Source organism: Osmia lignaria, chromosome 6, assembly GCF_051020975.1.
Source record: "Osmia lignaria lignaria isolate PbOS001 chromosome 6, iyOsmLign1, whole genome shotgun sequence".
Lineage (NCBI taxonomy): Eukaryota > Metazoa > Arthropoda > Insecta > Hymenoptera > Megachilidae > Osmia > Osmia lignaria.
The window spans coordinates 1015639-1036995 of NC_135037.1; the positions used below are offsets into that span (position 1 = coordinate 1015639).

The 21357-nt window shown below is 31.6% G+C and overlaps 1 protein-coding gene across 16 annotated transcripts in view; it reads right to left on the reverse strand.

Moving 5' to 3' along the window:
* AMPdeam (AMP deaminase) overlaps window positions 1–21357 on the reverse strand; it is a 52149-nt gene that overhangs the window by 8083 nt on the left and 22709 nt on the right. For 13 of the 16 annotated variants that reach the window (XM_076688713.1, XM_034318752.2, XM_076688712.1 and 10 more), the window contains one exon: window positions 7381–7534. In XM_076688713.1, the coding sequence (XP_076544828.1) occupies window positions 7381–7534 (154 nt within the window). Of the gene's footprint in view, window positions 1–7380; window positions 7535–7939; window positions 8078–15290; window positions 15545–16703; window positions 17315–21357 lie in introns of those variants that run through there. The other 3 variants (XM_076688711.1, XM_034318754.2, XM_034318755.2) reach the window with 3 other exon arrangements.

A 21357-nucleotide genomic window follows, 5' to 3' on the forward strand; every position in this document is an offset into this window, starting at 1 on the left:
ACTTCTGTAGGAGAAAAAAGGCAAAATGACATTTTCGTATTTTCTCGTCCATATTAGTATTTTCTTTTCAAACTTCGCGTTATTACTTTTGTCTAAGACCTTTATAAAATTAGTTATAGAAACGTTCGCCCACCCATTTTGTTTTTCAGTAATGGCAATTTATAAAGTCGAATTTTGTTACGATCCCGTGGATTCCCCCGTCATTAACGTCCAGCCCAAACCCCTGAACCTAGAAACATGAAATTCGGGTAGTGTATTTTCCTCTTATGGCGTAAGCACCCACTAAGAATGGATTTTTAGAAATTCGACCCTTAAAAGTGTAATAAGGGTTAAAATCTATTTACACGGATTCGTCAATATCTCTTAGGCCCGATGAGATATCGACTTGGTTTTTGCTTACGAAGGTCCATCCATACAAATGATTAAAAATATATTTCAGGATTTTGTTCTAATCAACTTCTAAAGGCGCAAATCTAGATTCAGGGATGAATTATAGAACCCTTCGTATCTCCTGTCTACATGCAAATGAATATAGACCTGAATCTAATTAAGAGTGAGATATATTCAGTATCTATCATCTATTATAATGTACATATAGGTGTCTGTAACTCACAATGTAATTATAGTAGAACATTTCAATTATAATTTTTACTAATTGTAAGTTAATTTTAGCAAAATTACAAAATGCGAAAACAGTGCAAGCTCGTGTTAACATGTATATTGATCTGCACATTCTTATTTTGATTTATACATCGCTTAATACACAACCATGACTTTTAATAATTACAGAGATTTTGCCTGACATTGGGTAGTTGTGCTAAATTTAAATTGTTTATTGCAATTAAAGGAAAGATTATTGGAGTCATGTCGAGGCCCCGAACTCCGAATTCCGCGTCGGTAAAACAGTCAACGTTTCATCGAAAATTAGGCCGAACTCCGAATTCCGCGTCGGTAAAACAGTCAACGTTTCATCGAAAATTAGGCCGAACAGACTATACAAGTGGAATAGGCCTACTGGAGAAACCACTAAATAAAAAAAAACGCATTCACAATAGAACCTCAAGGGTGATGCGGAAATCTATTGGTGTAAATGTAAATATACGCAATCATCTATTTGCGTGTTTTATTACATATGTCCTCCGGGGGCGAAACCCGGGTAACCAGCTAGTATGAGATAGGTTTAAATCAAATCGGAGTTGCACATACATACTTTTACAGTCATACAGACGTAAGAAATTTAAAAAAATTGTAAAAATCAGAATATTTATTAATTCATATGAGTGAATGAATTCATTCTTCATCTCGTTAGTCCTCATTTATTACAACATGTCCAATTTCAAATAAAGAATTCAATTCCTTGATCGGTTGGAAAGCTAATCATTTATTCTACATCTTCCTTTGAAAAATTACAATTGAAGCAACACGTAGATACGCAGAATCCACAGATTCTTAACCCGTTTAGACATTTACAAAACCAACCAGATTCAATCTATTCCATTTCATTCAATTCCATCTTTATCAGAATCGTTTCTCAGAAATACATAATATTTTTTGTTGTTTCTTTGTCTCGAGATTATATTTTAGCCTTCAAAAGTTCTCTTCAGATAACCCTATCTTTATATTAAACGTTCCATTCTAAAAATATTCCGCTAAATATGAAACTGATGTAACAAATTGATAGGGATTCGAGCAGAATTTGATCATATCGCTTTCATACAATGCAGGAAAATCATCTATTTCGATTTTATTTAATCTATAAGATTGGATTTGCTATTTTAACAGTTACTTTTTCTCGGCATATATGTTCAAAGTATGTTTATTTGTATTGTTTATTAATCTTTAATGAATTCGTTCTTAATGTATTCATCTGTAGAGTCGCTTATTAATACAATAATAATGGCTTATTGAACATATACATATATCTATTATGGAATGCTCCGAAAACATGATGATATACTATGATGCATATACTAACGATTCATTACGTATTTCTTGATCTAATTATTTCCACTTTTTTTTTAATACCATGGACAGCTTCTAATATAATCTATCGAACCTATATTATTTTTCTAGAATAATTGGCATCGTTACAACTTAATTGTTTTTTGTCTTTTGGAAGGAATATCGGTATAAAAACGTTGACATCTTTTAGTTCTATACAGTCGATAGCATCTCGAAAACCTCTGTCAACTATAAAAATATCGTGTGATCTAAGTAACTTCTAAAAATCTTTACCGTTTCCTAAAACCGCGATATTTACATTAGAATTATAGGATCTCTAAAAAGCAGTTATATACCCATCTGTAGTACATATACTAAAAGGTTTACACAAATGTAAATCTCTCTAAATCTTCCTTTCAAACAAATTCTTAGTACTTTTTTGATGACGTACGTACGTAAGTATTATCTGTTATCAGAAGTAATCCGTTTCGCCACTTCTTGCGATTGGATTCGGTCGCTGTAGCAAAAAGTTTATATTTAACTTCTTCGTGCCTATACATTTAGGTAGAATGTCAGTTCCTGAAGATTTTCTAACCAGGTCACAATAAGACCTTATGCAAAAGGACATGATATTCCAGTTTTTAGTCTGATCAAAAAAAGTGTGAAATCTTTTTTTTTTTTACTTATTTTTTTTCAGCCGAAGAGAAAGTATATTGCATAACAAGATCAAGATCAGTTAATTGTAATCTTAATTTTTCACTGACGGTGTCATCTCGAAATTGATTGAAGATATTAGATTTGGCTTTATTCTCCATTCGTATAAAAAGAATTTAAAAATCATTAATTGGTATATCAAGAATCAGGGATACTACTTTAATATTCGAAAATTCATCTTCAAATATGATATTATTTTTATAATGATTTTTCAACAATGTAAATATCTTTGGAGGTGTGTACAAATTTTATTTAAAAGATACGTATTAACTCTTACGACTAATCGTAATCTATTCCTTACATTGCAATTACAAATAATACATTCTTTTTGAGAAAAATTACAACGTGAAATTTCGACTGAAATAACTTCTCTTCCAGCTTCCTCCAACATATCGAATGTCAAACTTTTATTTCCAAGATTATAATCACAGTCGTCTTTGCTACAACTACTGCTGCATGAAATCAATTTTTTGAAACGTTGCTTTTCAGATAAATCGCTTTCTTACAACAAAGATAATAATAAATATAATTACACACTTTTAATTATAGAAAAGGTGTACAATAATTCACTCGGTACAAAGTTACAAAAGCGCGACTCTTATAACGAAATGAAAACTTCACGTTGTAAATATTTTTAGACTTTTACTGCAATCGATGCACAGGTTGTTTTTCAACAATTATTTAAAAAATGTCAGTTACAAAAAATAATTGAGAACAATTATTAATTAATAATTAGGGGAAACTTCCGAAAGGCGCCATCACCCCAGGACAACCAAACTTCGGATTTATAGTAATTGAGGGACGAGAAATCGAATGAGGCCATTTTCAGACCTGGCAAATAAACCGTTCTCGAGATATACAGGGTATACTAAAAGTGCGGAAACCCCCTATTATCTTGATAAGAACGCATTTCCACGCAAAATGACTAACCTAACCCTAACCCTAACCCTAACCCTAACCTCAACCCTAACCTCAACCCTAACCTAGGTTAGGTTAGTCATTTTGCGCGGAAATGCGTTCTTATCAAGATAATAAGGGGTTTCCGCACTTTTAGAATACCCTGTATATCTCGAGAACGGTTTATTTGCCAGTTCTGAAAATGGTCTCATTCGATTTCTCGTCCCTCAATTACTATAAGTCCGAAGTTTGGTTGTCCTGGGGTGATGGGGCCTTTCGGAAGTATACCCAATAATTAATGATTATAATTATTAAGCGACACAATTTTCTTTTATGGATAATGTTACATTGAATACGTATTCAAGCAAACTGACGTTCTAATAAATGAAATATTTGAATGCTATAAATGTATACTCATAAGAATCTATAGGCATGTTTTGACGTACTGAGCTCATCCGAATGCCAGTTTGTCCGAATACAAAACCACTGTAACCTTAGTCTAAGAAACAAAATGCGACCACAATACATACTCGATGAAATGAAAAACGCAATTGTATCAGCTTATTATTAAAACAATAAAAAGAACGTAGTTTATAGGTCTGTAACAATGAGCTGCTTAGGTCCTTATTAAGTAGTTAAATCCGTATATACTCCGTATATATCTTAATTTTCATTTTAAATGTATGTATGTATTTGCAGTTTCTAATTTGTTTCAAACCTATCTCATTCTGCAGAGTCATTTATAGAGTATTATACATAAAAAAAACTTCGCAGTGAATCTACGGGAACATAACAAAATTCGACCTTGAAAAATATAAACTGCCATTGCTGAAAAACAAATGGAGCGGGGGAATGATTTTATATCTCATTTTATAACATCTTAGATAAGACGAAGTGTGAAAAGAAAATACCAACATGGACGAAAGTTATGAGCAAACATCGAGAATGGCATTTTGTCTTTTTTCTCCGGTAAAACTCCCATTTAGGAGAGCCCACTCCAATGACCGTGACCTTGACATATATTATAGAGGATAACTTCCTGTGTAATTTTTACTTGTAATTTAATCGTCGGTCATTGCTTATTAAAAAGTTATTAACAATGGAAGATTGAAAAATGTACCGTTATTTTTCCAAAAATCTGATAAATATTCTTCGCCCCTCCCCTGCACCCCTGTCTCTAAAAAATATTAACCTAACTTAACACTTAAACGACCACTCACGAGATTTATCGTGTTTTAATGCTGAGATGCCGATCATTTAAGTGCTAATCTAACTTAACCTAACTTAACTTGATATTCATTTTGCAATCATAATCGTGACAAAAAAAAGGGGTTGTGATTAGGTTTGATTAAGTCAGTATGTTTTTAGGGGTGGGAGTGCAGGGATCAGGGCTTTGCTCCTCTCCCCCACTTCCCCGGCCCTTTAACCCCTTTTTTATTTTTCATGATTATGATTATAAAGTAGATATCAAGTTAAGGTAGGTTAGGTTAGTTTTTTAGAGGTGGGGGTGCGAAGCGTATTTATCGGTTTCAATACTAGAATATTTAACTAACATGGCAGCACTTCATGCGGAGAAAATTCAGATTTTTAGAATACTAACGGTACATTTTTCAATCTTTTATTGTTAATAACTTTTTAATAAGCAATGTGTTAGAGTAAAACGTTTAAATTTCCCTCGACTATATCTAGTTTATTTAGTCCCTAAGTAGTTGGTAAGTCATGCTCTTGCTCTGTTGTGTTATTAGAGCTGGCTATGCAGAATGCACTGCATAATTCATTATAATGCGTCTCCGTGCTTTTGTTGAATTTTTCATTTCGTGCGACTTTCTATAATAAAAGTTTATTAAAAGATTATTTATCAGCATTCTGTTACTTTTCAGAGCAAACACTTTGAAAAGCTCTTAAATTAAATTTTTTAGCGGTAAATTAAATTATTTTTAAATAAAATCTTGATATCTTTTAGTGTTCCTTTTTTGTTTCGAATCAAAGTTGTCAAGCACTTTTTTATCATCTTATATACTGAACTTTAGAAATAAAAGAAATTATGCTATTTGTAAGTGATAATATAAATTTTCTTATAAAAGTATGCCATAATAATCACGAACTTTAGATAACTTGGTGGGGATGATGATAGCTAACAAAGGTTTCTTGCGTAAGAAGACATTCTTAAGGTTTCTTTTCCTAGAAATTTAAAATAGGATATACATATGTATACTGTTACACAGAATAAACGTAATTAATTTATTGTATTTATTGTGACGTAATAATATAAGAAGACAAAATGAACATATCCACACCCGATATGAACAACATTGTAACTAGTTTATGCTAAGTTTAGAGGAGAGCGACTTACAATTTCTTCACTTTATTTTTTACGTCAGCTATTTGTCTCCGTTAGTGTAATGCCGGCTCTACTATACACTCAGAATCCCGATATAACGATTTACCGAATGTCCCCTTAGGACAAATTGTAAAGATCATTGGAGATAAAAAAAAATATTGTAAAAGCATGAAGCATTTTCAAAGTTGAATATTTGCAATTTGTGTTTAAGATTGATTATCTCGAAAACTATAAAAGTTAGATAAAAATTGTTTAGAGATTCGGATTCAGCACACAAAAATCTATAAGAATCACTCATTAAAAATGACAAGATCAAATAACTTGTATTCCACTCGCGATATTTATTTATTTCGATTACAACATGAAATACAAGCGAAGTTTAGGTACAAAATTCGTCGTTACAAATGTAGACTCTAGTTCCTAAGATGGTTTGGAAAAATCTGACCCGGAAGAAAAAGTGTTGGGTATTTTATAGAATCGGAAAAATAGGAAGGTTGGAGTTATTGTAAGACCAATGGTCGGTAAGGGATGAGATCATCAGGTGAAGGTTCGGAGATGACTAGTTCGGATGAATCATTAGGAATAGAAGGATGAACTTTGGGTGTTTGTTATTGAAGGTTACTTAGGTGTAGTACATACAATGAGTTGCATTGAACTTGTCGCAGTGAAGTTGGCCACGCATTCACTCACCGACGCGGCGTGAATGCGTTAGTGAATATGTAGCCAACTTCACTGCAATAAGTTCAATGCAACTCATCGTCAGTGTACATACAGTGGGTGATAAAATTATTATAAACAGATGGAAAACTTATATATTTTATTTTTCCAATGCTATTATGTATTCCTTAAAAGTGAAATATACTCTTTCCAGCAAAAACCATAACAGCCTACCTAACTAATAAAAAAATTCAAGCTTTACCGTGGCCTGGAAACTCACCAGATATGAAGCCAATAGAAAATCTATGGGAATTATTAAAGCGTCGCATTGCATCAGAGACAATAACTAACAAACAACAGTTAATTGGCAAAATTATATTCGTATGGTATCACGACCCAGAAATGGTAGAAAATTGCCGAAAAAATATGGAAAGCAAATATAAAAAATATAGATGCCAAGGGTGGCGTGATCAAATATTAGCATTATATGCGTTTTAAATTACAAAAGTTGTAAAATATAGCAATATAACAATAATAAAAATATAAGAAAGAAAGTGCTCCGGTTGTATAATGCTAGGAGCAGCCTTAATTACTAATGAAGATAAAGAAAAACATTGTATTTTTCTTTCTATGCTTTATCAAGTTATCAGTAATACTCAGAATTCAAGGTCAATCGATCGACTTTTCGTCGTCTAATCAGCTGCTAGTCGGTACATTTTGAATATTTATTAATTCGTATATTGGCTGAAAACTATTATTCAAACATCGAATGAAAAATTTTATAAATTAAGAAATTAGTACATATATTGTAATGTTATGCTTTGACATACCCCAGAAGTATCTTCTCCCGATATGGAGACCCTCTGAAAATGTGGTACCAAATCATTGTCATCGAAGTTAAGAAGATGATCAATTTCATCTGGTACACCGGGTCCAAGCGAAGGTTCATAATGGCTACGACGTTCCTCTAAATCTTTGGCAGCTCTGAAAGAATATTTCAAATACAGTTCTTTACTCCTAACAAAGTAAAAATTTATATGTAAATAAAATGGCTAACATTAAGATAATATATTCAGAAATTCGTTTAAGAAAAACTCGTTAAGAAAAAGAGTTCAAGGTTTTAAGGGTAGAGATAATATGTACATACTCGTAAATTAAAGAGAAAAAATTCCAATAAACATAAGTTGCATAGTTACTGTTATTAGAGTTATAAACAGTTCTTCAAAGGTTTCACAATGATCTTTGTTCAAACTTGAAAATAACTTGCATCTTAATATTTTTTTACTCAGAATATTGCAAAGAATCAACTTATTTGAAAACAAAATATGCAGCTCTATTTATAGAAATAAAAGTCACTGTAAAAATCTTGAAATGTATTGTATATATGACCTTTACTTTCATAGGTTGACTCCTATAAAACCTATACAGGGTGTCTCATAACTCCTGTAATACCCAGAAATGGGGGGTTGCTAGGATGATTCTGAACAACTTTTTCCTTTATCAAAATGTTGGTTGAAGCTTCGTTTTTTAATTATTAACGAAAAACACTGACCTAAAAAAGTACGGGAGTGATTTTTAAGTAACGATTTTTCCCCGTAAATTTAATGTTAGATGTAATTGGTATATTCATTTCAAAATATTTGTAAAATTATTTTCGTATGAATAACACGTATTTCGAAAAACTATTGAATTTAGCAAGATCAGCTACTGCGAACTCAGATACCAACAGTTACGCAAACGGCTATTTCAGTTGAGGAGAGACTGTACCGTCTTAACATATGTATGTTTCTTGTAAAAACTGTGTAAAATTGGCAATGTCTGAAAAATACCGCATCAACGAAGAAGAACGGAACTATTTTTTTTCGTGCAAAAGGAAATTCGCGGACAAAGAGTACCCCGTAAAACGAGGGACTACTGTATTCTCTAATGATAATTGTCAGATGATCAATATTTATAGTCAGTACTTTGTCAATACTAAAAATGTTTTGATTTTCAACAAATCACCTTGTGAATATTAGAAATATTAGCAATACATCGATTTTTTCCCTCACCCTTTCCATAAGGTTGACAGTACTGAAATACTGACAATACGTATTGATCGTCTAAAGGTCTTCTAGCGTCGTATTATGCACTGTAACTATCAAACGATTGAAATGTACGTTCATAGCAGTAGAAATACTTTTATGCACACTTGAAGGAACTTTATCAACGCTTTCATAAAACAGAGTCAATTGAAGAACAATGTTACGACTGACAATTATTTGACAATTCTGTTGACGGGATTACGAACTATGGTTACACTCATTGTCAGTATTCAACAATGGTTAAATAGAATTTTTGGTGATGTCTATTCAATTTCTTACGAGGGGAACTATCCAAGTGTTACACTCACTTATTAACTACCATTAAAAAAAAAGTTAAAAACCAAGGATTTGAACGATGGACCTTTAGATTGTGAGTCACGTGTTTAACCGCAGAGCTAATCGTTTCTATGTGTGAGTTTGTTATACTTCAGAATGTAAGAGTAACTAACTTTAATTGTTAATATCTTTTAAACCACTAGCTGTCTGCACCCAAAATGGAGTATAGGCGTGATCAGCTCGACGAGCTCAACAAGGTGGCAGAGTTTCATTAACACTAGAACTACCGATGTTTAATGCTCACTAATTTTTGTTGAAAATAATGTAGAAAATTAAATAGATAAGGGATGAAATATAATTTAATATATACATCCATTCTTTATCTCGACAATAGCCAACGTACATTTCAGCAAAAATACCTAGTTAAAATTTATAAATTAAAATAAGAAACTTGAATCCAGTCATTTTGATTGATTTGATAGTTTTAGTGTTAATAAGTGAGCGTAACACTTGGGTAGTTCCCCTCGTTAGTCTGAATTTTTTTTTCAATAGAGACTTGTTAAGAATACAGTGCATTTTTAACCAATAATGATATAAATCAACAGTTCTCGGCTATTAGTGCACATAGGTACTTAAGTACTAAGTACCACTAATGGTACGTGAGAGCCAGCTAGGTAGTAGCTCGGTATACGACCTTAATCCGTTCCTGATGTTTGGACTTATACCGTATAGGACCTTTCCCATAAGAAGTAATGTAAAAATGATTAATCCGTCCTCATGTAAAAAAAAAACTATTGATATTATACCTACATTAATGGGGTTGTAAAATAATTTAAACACTGTTTATGTCATGAACAGCACTTAAACGATTTCCTAGAAGTTTATAAAAAATATTCACTAGTTTATTTAACATAATTAATTTGTAAAATATAAATGTAATCTAATGATAGATTCTAAATTAACAAACCAAATGGAATAAATTTTATTGCCTCCTGTTTTGCGGTTATAGTTTGTTATATGATATCCTTGCTTGTATGATCTGTCAGTTAATAATACATCAATTCCAAATATAATTGATTATTAATTTAATTGTTCCTCTGAAATAATCATTTAAAAATGACGCAAGATTCACACAAAAAATGTATGCTGTATACCGAACAAAATTTGTCACATCCAAACAGTACGTATTCCGAATTTGACATATTCCAAAGCAGACGTATACCGAGGTACCACTGTACATGGATAATTTCGACAATATAGGGTACGACGTTAATTTATATTTAATTCAGAAACAAAGAGAAAACATTGTCAGCAATGTAATTAAGTGTATAATATCTTTTCAATTTTTATGTGCAGAACATACTTTTCTACGATGCTATCGAAATTCTTGAATTTTAATTTCGGGCATATGCGTTTATGGAAAGGTTGAGAATCCTTGGTGCAGATGAATTATATCAAAGAATACAAAATAACTGTTCAATAGTCAGAATAATGTCGCGAATTTTTTAAAAAGGGTGATAAGAAGCGTAGAGGTAAGTTATGTAAAATTTGAAATTAACACGAGACGCAAGAGCACTAAAATCGAATAAGCCGCTTGTCTTGACACCTTTAGCAAGGATATTATAAGATGATAAATCTGACGAATGCAGCAAACGGGTGTCATCATAAGACGACACGCCGGATATGGCAAAGTCGCGGAATTTTGATTCTTCGATCCACACGTACCTATCAGAACTTCTTTTCGTGTCTTTCGGAAAATTCACTGAAAGCAGTTTATCGAAAAATAAGTAATCAAAAACGAATATTCGAATGGTAATTTATTGAAAATAATTCATCAAAAATTTTAAATACATACATATAATATTTTTGATTAAAATTTTAAAACTTTCTTTTCTCAAAATTCGTCGGTAATTATAAAAGCATCACTTTATTTCTAGGTTTTTCGATTAGGTTAGAAGAGATTAGTTATTTGGAAAGAATTTTCGACGAATTGATATTCGAATGAATTTCTCGTAAACTCTTCTTTTCTCTATGTTCCGAGTGTTAGTTATTTTTAAAGCCCTGAACCTTTTTTCTTAACACGTTTGTTTATTTAATGTTTCATTAGAATCATAACATGAATTATAGAAACGTCTGTATTGATAAGACGAAAAAAAATGCGTAATCTATAAAAATTTATTAAGCCAACAATAAAATCAAATTATCAGTGAACCGGAATATTATTTATAATACTGCATTTTTAATTTAGGTTATCGTAGTTCTTTGTACAAAATGATTTTTTAACAAAATTTACATTGAAATTGTTTTTCTCCTGGATCAAATTATGTTTTCTTTCTAATAAGTAATATATTTCAATAATTGTAATATTGTATAACACTTTAACATGAAAAACAGATTCATACGTACCTACAATCATATTAAAGATACTTATTATAAGGAATGAACTAAAATGTTATGTTTAAATACTTAAATAATACATTTTGGGTTTCAATAATCATTCTGTCAAATGAACTGTGAAATGAAATGCTCTAATAACGTATAATACATTAAAATGACTTCATTATTCATCATTTTAACCATTAGTAGATCATTGTAAAAATATTATAAATTAATTTTTTACCAAAAATTTGATAATTTACATTTATTCTTTTTTTTTTGTTTCGCATTTTCCTTTAAGTATAAGTATTAAGTAAACTATTGATCATCAATCAATTAAAAGGGCAGTACACAAGCAAAGAACAACATTAAAATAAAAGTTCCCAGTAAGTATGTACTACGATATGTAAATCCACAAATTTACTTTCAATAAGGCATTAATGTAATTATAGAAAAACAAACTACAGTAAAGCCTCTCACATTGTCCGTAAGCTGGGAAGCGAAAATAGATAACATAGGTAGAATAGATGCTATAATATTTCTTGAGCCTCGCAGCGGCTTTTGATCTCCGGCGACAAGTCGTAAAAAAGAAGGATGGCATAAGAACCGTAGAAGCCGAGAAAAAGTGCCAGCCTATCGGTGTACTAACACAAATATGTACCCAACGTTACAACTACCCAAAAACTACAAATTTAACTTTCTTATTTTTAGATTTTTTTGCATGCAAATTATTCTAACATATTGGTACAATTTTTTTCATTAAAATGAAACCAAACATGATATAGTTTGGGCTATATGGACGAATAAAAAAAACTTAGCATTGGGGATGTTCCCTTGTACATAAAAAAATTTTAACCAAAAACATCTTAACAATATGTTAAAAAAATTTGTGGGCAAAAGAAAATACAATTAATAAAGTTATAGTTTTATTATAAACTGAACTCTCATTAAGGAAGCTGTTACTTGACTGACTTCAATGAAGAGAACATAGGCGCCAGATGAAACACATATACGTAAGAAGAAACCGGTGGACAATATGGGTAGAACAACAGGGACAATGTGACAGGATTTACTGTAAATACTAAAAAAGTATTATCGTTCTCGTAGGCTGTCAAAGTATCTTAACTGTTACCCGTAAACAATATTTTCTATTTAATCCCGTTCTAAGAGAAGTGATGATACTATTGCAGTAAATTAAACAAAACTGATGATTGTTGCATAATCTATAGTGCGCGTATACGTCTATTAATACACATTAAAAATGACTGCTATCACACTTTAATATAGTACACTAGCAAATTTTGATACAAACAGAAGTGTAGAAGAGATTCTTTTTTCGAATTACCATTTATTTTTATTCTGATATTGTAATACACAATTAACAACAACACTAGGTTATTGTATATGAAATGTCCGATTTTTAAGCATCAAAACTTCGATACAATTTGATGACATAAAAGTACTTCGTAAAATAGCACTTATACTCTAATATTATTTAGTGGCATAAATTAGTTCCCGCGGTCAAGCTTAAATTGCGTTAACAATGGTGTACACTGACAAGGAGAACTACCCAAGTGTTACACTCACTTATTAATGAAACTTTGCCAGCTTGTAGAGCTCGTCGAGCTGAACACGCCTATATCCCGTTTTGTGGGCAGACGACTAATTGTTTAAAAGATAATAATTAAAGTTAGTTACTACTTACATTGAGAAGTATGACAGACTCACACATACAACTCGCAATCTAGAGATCCACGGTTCAAATCCTTGATTCCCAACATTTTCTTTCTTTTTTTAATGATAATTTGTCTCTTTTTGAATAACTATTACATAAAAATTATCATAAAAAAAAAAAAATTTTTTTGGGAACCAAAGATTTGAACCGAGGACCTTCAAATTGCAAGTCACGGATCTGCTCCGTGGTTAAACACATGACTCGTAATCTAAAGGGCCTCGGTTCAAATCATGGGTTCCCGTTTTTTTTTTCTTTTTTTTTTCTTTTTTTTTAATGATAATTTTTATGTAATAGTTATTCAAAAGGACACAAATTATCATTAAAAAAAAATGTTGGGAACCAAGGATTTGAACCGTGGATCTCTAGATTGCGAGTTGTATGTGTGAGTCTATCATACTTCTCAATGTAAGTATTAATTACATTATTAATATCTTTTAAACAATTAGCCGTCTGTCCACAAAACGGGGTATAGGCGTGTTCAGCTCAACGAGCTCTACTAGCTGGCAAAGTTTCATTAATAAGTGAGTGTAACACTTGAGTAGTTCCCCTTGTGAGTTGCATTGAACTTGTCGCAGTGAAGTTGGCTACAAATAACGCGTTCACACCGCGTCGGTGAGTGAATACGTGGCCAACTTCACTGCGACAAGTTCAATGCAACTCATCGTCAGTGTAACATACATAACTCCAATCGGTTATAAACGATGAAAAAAATGTGGAGGAAAGGGAAGTGGACGTAGTATCCATTGACAGAATTATGACGGGCAGTGTTCAGATCAGATATACACAGCAAATAATAAAACAGGCACAGATAACGAAAGTAGCAAGGGGAGATATGTAAGTATTTAGTTTGGAGCTTAAATTGAAACCAGTCGTTTAAGGGTGGAGAGTCCTGCAGTGAAGTATAGGCTGGTTTAAGGTCTTTTGTAGCAAATCGAAACTCAGGACGGAAAATAGATTTGTTGCAATGATTCCAAGGGACTCCTTCGATGGAAATCGGATCAAATGATCACAATAGAACGCTACAAACAGCAATTTAATTACGTATACGAACAAGACACTTTGAACGAAATTTTCAATGCATACCTACAATGAAACGAATAAAAATGTTTTTCTCCACAATAACGTGATGTTGCTTTTTCAGTCAAGCAAACTTCTTGATCTTGAATAGGAAATCCCGCTCTATCCAGCGTAGTGTTCTCACATCAAGGCACTTACGATTAATTACGATCAGTTTTGGACAATGTACGATGACTTTTTTAATATACATTTTCGGAATGAAGATGAAGGTTGTAAATGAATTTAAAATAGATAGCTTTGGAAAGTAAATGCATACTTTGGTGGAATGATGTTATTACTTTTTGATTTTATACTAACAGATGTCAGTATTTCACGAGAACTTATTTATACATATATACCTACTTAATATACGAATTTGAAGCTTGAAATGCGAAAAAATGATAATTTTAACATAAACTAGCTTGTTGTCGGAGAACCGTGTTATTGTGTATTTCAAAATCTCTTCTACCCTTTCGCCTGTGTTCAATGCCGAGCACAGTAGGATTCGTTATGAAATCCCATCAGTTTCGTGAAAACGTTTACTCATTATCAGAAAAATTTTATTTTAGTGTTTACTTTATTATCAATCTTTCGAAATATTTTACACTTGAAAATTGACAAATTTGGATCTTAGAATTTTGAAACCTGAAAATTTGATTTTTGAAATCTTAAAACTTGAATTTTTTAAATTCTCGAAATCCTAATTTCACAATAATTAAAATTAATATTAAAGAGAAATGAATATTAATTTTAAATTATTAAATATTCGAAAATTAATATATGTATAAATGAAATTTAGAGGTTTCACAACTCAAATTTCATAATTGAAATTCTAAATTTTCTGAGTATAAAATCTCAAAATTATTGTTCAAATAAATATTAAATAAAGCATTCCAGAGTAAATATTTGCACTTGAGCAGTGGGAACTTTTTCCCCCTTCATTGTTATTTTTCCTACAGTAGTCGGTATTGTACTTCCTTTCGTCCATATAGTTTTCATAAGCAATGTTGTTTTATATTATTTTAAATAATAAAAATATATTCATTAATAGAATAAAATTGATCAATCTACCTAAGTACATACAGCATGTGTATTGAGTATGTACATACGTATATAGATATGCATTAGTGCGTATAGATATTCAGATTCTAATGATAATGCGAAATATTTTCCTCTAGGGGATGTAAACAAGCGTTAGAGCATTTTGATTTACCTTAAGAGTATTCTATTATCCCTGAGCCATCGTTTTGATTCGCTCGCACCAGCGAACATCTTATATACGATCCTTGTACTTTTACGCCTGTTACTTGTACGCTGATAACGTATAAGAAATTGGCTATCTTATATCAATAGTTTCTCTGTTATTTTCATTTACTCTTTGTCTTTTTATACATGAAAAGCTCAGAAGTCAATCAGTGTAAGTCACGAGATATGTTAACAAAGTTAATTAATTATTTAGTAAATGGACTGTAAAGAAAATAATACCTGTTATTAATAAATACATTATTTACATAATACATATACATATATAAAATTGGGTACATACAAAATTATAACTATAATTTTAAGATTTAAAAAAAAAGTGTCCAATTTTTCTCAAAAATATTAAGTTATATAAAATATTCACCAAAAATTTGAACAAGTCAATTTTCTAAATATATTTTCACTCGACTGAATCATCATTTTGATTTAAAGATGTTAATTGACGTGTTGTAGCCAAACTGTAGTAGCATAAACGGTAATATGGAGGTATAAGTATCATAAGATCCAACATATGCTTTCTTTTGATTCAGGCATGCACAGTGAGTAGTGAAACGGGTACGGACGCCCGAGGCTGCCCGCGGACACAGTTACGCCCACTGACTTGGATCAATCATTTCGTAAGAGTAGAGATGCTGCCGAATGATAGCCCGCAACAAGTCCGACGTGTATAGGCGCTCCGCGGACAAATTCATGTGCATGCCTGTTTTAACTTCCCTTACAGCTCTACTTTCCATATGTATATGAAAGGTCCTATACAATATCCGACAAATTTAAAAGCCTTGTTTTTCATACCTTTGCAACATTTATTTTACAAAATGCAAAATTATTTTCTAAAATTCCTTTATAAACGATAAACTTTGGTCTGTTTTCTAATACCTTAGCTACCCTATATTCTACCATTTTATATTACGCCCCCGTGTATCTGTTTTTCTATACAAATGCGATTTTTTAGATTTCTAGTCGTTAAAAATTGTCATTTTAGTGATAGTAAATGGTTCCGAATATTCCGCATTTCTAACGAAACCAATCTAATCATTTGGATTATGAATAATCTTCTTTTTTGGCTTTTAATTCGGTGTCATTTGAAAGGTAATTCTGTTCAGATACAAGAAATTTCTGATTGATGTAATTAGAACTCACGTTTTGATTTTGAAAAAAAAAATCAATAGCATGTGATTTACACTGATTGTTCGTTGAAGAGTTTAGCAAGCAGGAAGTATTATATAATACCTTTTTACCCAGCGTTGTCTAGCAGTTGAAATTTTAATACTATGACTAAAATGTTTCGTTAACCGATCGATGATTTTGACAACGAGAAGGTATATGCATGGCATAAATATTTTTTGAATGAAAGATAACTTACACTGATTGCCTCCTGAGTCCTCTATACATCGAACTAATAAACGACGAATCACAAAAACAGTGGAAAAAAATATTAAAATAATGTTATTGGTATTATCCTTGTTTTTTTACTGTGTGATATTCTTTACTTAACTATTTAGAACTTTAATCGTATTAGTAATTGATTTGATTTCCCCAAAAGTTAATCATATTATTAATATTATAATAAACACAAGCCTCCTGTTACGATTTAGGATCGTAAAACAGAATTAAAATACGTCGACTTTTAATATAATATAAATACGTAAGGTATTTACATATGTAGAATATGGTACACCTCATCGATTTCATTGATCTTAAACTGTGTCCTATGTTATAAACATTAATGTTTTGAGTACTTCCATGCATACAGTACCAACCACGATAAGCTCCCTAGAGAAAATGACGATGTAAGGGTAACGAGCCCCATCACTCACCATAGTACTTACTTAAGAGTTACTAGCTATGCATTATCAGTAAATACTTCCTACACATTAAAGTTACCAACCGCACTATAATACACAATAGTATTATACTACTGTATATATATTTTAAGCTGACGTGCTATAATATTTTTAAGTTGGTACGTTCTGATAATACAATCATCTTAAATTGATAAAAGGTAAGGAGAAATTAACAATCACACACACTAAAAAAACAAAGCAAATAACGTATTATTATATAATTACTTTTTTTTTTAATACCTACTACTTTTTTCTTAAAAATACTATATTTTTTCTCACATTTGACTGAAAAGTACAATACTGCCCGAAAAGAAGTTGATAAGAATATTAAAGACTTAAATAGTAAATACCTATATAAATATTTAAATGAGAAAATGATGATGAACCATTTTGAAGATATTCATACTAACGACAAGATTAATTTAGAAAAAGGTTAATATAACTTTTATAAAATCCAGTACCTACATAAATTAGTACATTTTAAATAAATATTGAATAAAAGTTTGTCAAGTAAACGTTTGCAAGTGAGTGTGAGTGCGAGTGTGAGTGGTTGAGTGTCCTTCCCTTACAATGCCATTTTCCCTAGGGAAGCCTATCGTGCTCAGTACTGTAAATGCCAAGATCATTGAAACCGGTAAGGTGCACTCTATTCTACGTAATTACCGTACTTAAAAGATATCAAACAAGTTATTGACCAATACCTACACAAACTGCAATTAATATTTTAGAAACGAATTAAGTATAATATTCGAGTTTAATTAGAAAACTTTCTTAATCTCACCGTAATAAAATGTGTATAGTAACTGTTAAAAAAAAAAAAAAAAAGGAGAACAAAATTGTTCATGTGTTATCACAATGAAATTACATGTGTACATACTTGCATAATAAAAACTAAACATAAATTATCATGATTTATTTGCATATTATCAAAAAATTGTTTGTTTTCTTAACGGATTACATTGAAAAATACCCGAATAAAAGTTAATGCACGAAACTAATTTTTTATACACAACCTGAAATCAATAGTATTACATATTACTAACGACAAATGTTATATTGAATAATATTTTTTACGGAATAAAATTTATACAATGCAATAAAAATTAATTTAATGGCTTATTCTGTTTAAAACGAAAAATAAATGCTTAACTATCAAGGAATAAAAATCTGTCCCATTCTCTTTCAAATTTATTAGGTGCTCTGTTCGTGTAGCGAAAGAGAATATTACAGCACAATCGACACAATTCGTTTGAGTAGAGTAAAATTGTTGTCATTTGATATAACCAACTCACATAACTTGACCTCAAAGATTACTACTCGTAATGTCACTAAAGGCTATGGTACAGCTTATTTGACGATCATAATATAATCGCACGCGAACATGTATCGTTCAGGATAGAAAATAATTGACGTCTCGTACGATGCATACCAAGTTGCTCTGGCCACCACGATGGTTACCCAACTACTAAACGAACCATTGTGCGAGGGATAGTCGCAAACAACCCCTTCTCCTTACTGTATACTGTATACATATGTACATCGTCAGATTACGCATAAATACACTTATACAATACTATTTCCCTATCGACGTAATTTTCTACTAAAATACATTTTAATATTATCATCGCTTCTAAAGACCTCTAACAGTGCAATCTTTACCATATCTCCTACATAAATGGTTCTTACCAAATTATATTAATGTTTAAATAATTTATAAAATTAAATGACTGCTATTATTTATTTTGCAATATTTCCGCCTGTTTTTGGATCCTATTCAGACTTTTGGAGCATAGTAAGTTTGCCAAAAAACACTCATGTGTAAACGTTTACTTAATTCTTAACTGGTGAGGAAATGTCTGACTTATCCCGATTATTTCATTTATTCAAAGTTGAAAATATCCTGTAAGAGAAAATCAAATATACATTCGATTGTCGTTTATTTAAAAATTTCGTTGCTCTTCAGACTTCAGACACCACCTCACCATTAAGGATTAAAAGTCAATTACAGCGCCACTAGCATCACTAGTGAAATTAATAGTAGTAATACACGAAAGAATAATCCACGTTTTCTGGATACAATTTTGAAAATAAAACGTATAATAATTATGATATTCATATTTAGGAGAAGTACATCCATGGACGTGCGAAGCGTATTTTGGAAAATAATTGTTAAAATTAAAAAATTTTGAAATTAAATTAAATTAAACTAAATTAAAAATTTTTTTAATTTGAGTTTTGCAACTTCGCAATTTAAAAACCTGTATATGTTAAATTTTGTAATATTTAATAATTAAGCATTGTACAAATTTATCCTAAATGGAACTTATTATTAATATCTTCAAAATGTGGATTTTGATTGGATCTTCTACTCCTACATTGTGACGCGTGTCTACGAGCTACGGAAGCCTACCATGTTTGGTACTATAAGTACACACTCTGACAAAACTATAAGACAGATGGTTATTTTAATATAAATATGTAATTTTGTAAGGCGGTCGGATTTAAATATATAACCTATCACATCTATGTATGGTTTTAATCTCTCGCGCCATAGTGTCCAACGAAAAACTATCCTTCTGACTAGTAACTACTCAAAAAACTGCGCTGTATTCTACTGGCTCAATCAGTCAAGATATTTATCACACTGACCGTTACGAGTTGGGAATTATATAAACTCGCCGGTTAATTTGATAAATATTCAATAATATATCACATTTACCAAATTTAGTGGTGATTATATGTATATAATAACCAGCAATTATACATAATTACCAGTTTATTACATTTACTGTAACATGTATATACATATATGGTTCACACACTCGATTCTTATGTTTGTGTGATAGTGATATTTACGTGCTAGGCATTTGCTATAATTAGCAAATGCTAAGCTACAATCTTTGAGAAATTATAGATAGTACATACACATGTAATTAATTTAGGATACTGATTTCTAATTAATGCTTTCTTCATTAATGTTAACATTAAATATGGCGTCCCATACACAGTTATTTTTAAATTGAAAACAACAAGAACTAGAAAAGTACAATAAGTAAATAAATAAGTATAATTATTCTTTATCTCGCGAATAATTCATATGTGTATATTTCGATCAAAGCGCCAAAATATTTTCTGCGATTTAAAACAAGAAATCTAACTAATAGCCAGTTAATATGGTCAAAAATACCTCCCAAACTAAATTCGACTTGCGATGGCTCATTCGATGGCTTATCAAGAAAAAAATAGTCTGTGCCAAGTTTCAGCCCTGTATCTCATCTGGATAGGTGGTAATGGGCAAAAATGTAAAACACACATTCTTGGTCGATTTCTCCTATATTTGTGCAGGAAAGATTCTGAGAAAAATCAGAAATATTTCTATTCATGAGACAGATATTACAATACCTTTGCAGATTTTTCGATTGAAAACCCGAGCTGTAAAAAATCAAAAACCCTCAAAATTCTGAAAAATGGCGATTTTGTATGGAAGGAGTCACGAATATGAATTTATAAATAATTTTTTGTGTCATTAATAGTTATGAAATAATGCGACTGTCACACTTAAACGCGGACACCCTGTATACATAACCTTGGTTCAAAACTGACCCGTTGTAAGTTGGGCAAGGGATCTTGTATGTAGAGCCATGTATTCTCGTTCAGCGAGAAGCTTAGTCTATTCTCAGACGAATTTACTACTTATAGGAAGCTGAAAAAAGTTCGTACAACAGGCGTGCAGGTCTGATTGGTCATGTCCCACATCAGCCCACGCGAAGTTTTGGCTGAAACGTATTATTGGTCGCAACAGTCGCATCTACAAACTAATTAAACTCGTGTAAAACTAGAAAACGAGTAATATATACATACACTGACAATGAGTTCCATCGAAGTTGTCGCACTAACACATTCACGCCACGCGGTGTGAAGTGTTAGTGAATGTGTAGCCAACTTCACTGCGACAACTTCGATGGGACTCAGTGTACGTGTGGGGGGGGGGGGGGGGGGGGGGGGGGGGATACCTCTTGACCTCACGCCGTCCTGTGCGCAATCTTTCCAACTCTCTATAATATATACATATGTTGGTCTTTCAAGGTCATTTATCACCGTTTAACAGGTTCAAGCCCAGGATAACAGGTGCAGCTCGGCCACGAAACGCCATTAAAAAATACAGTATTGCCT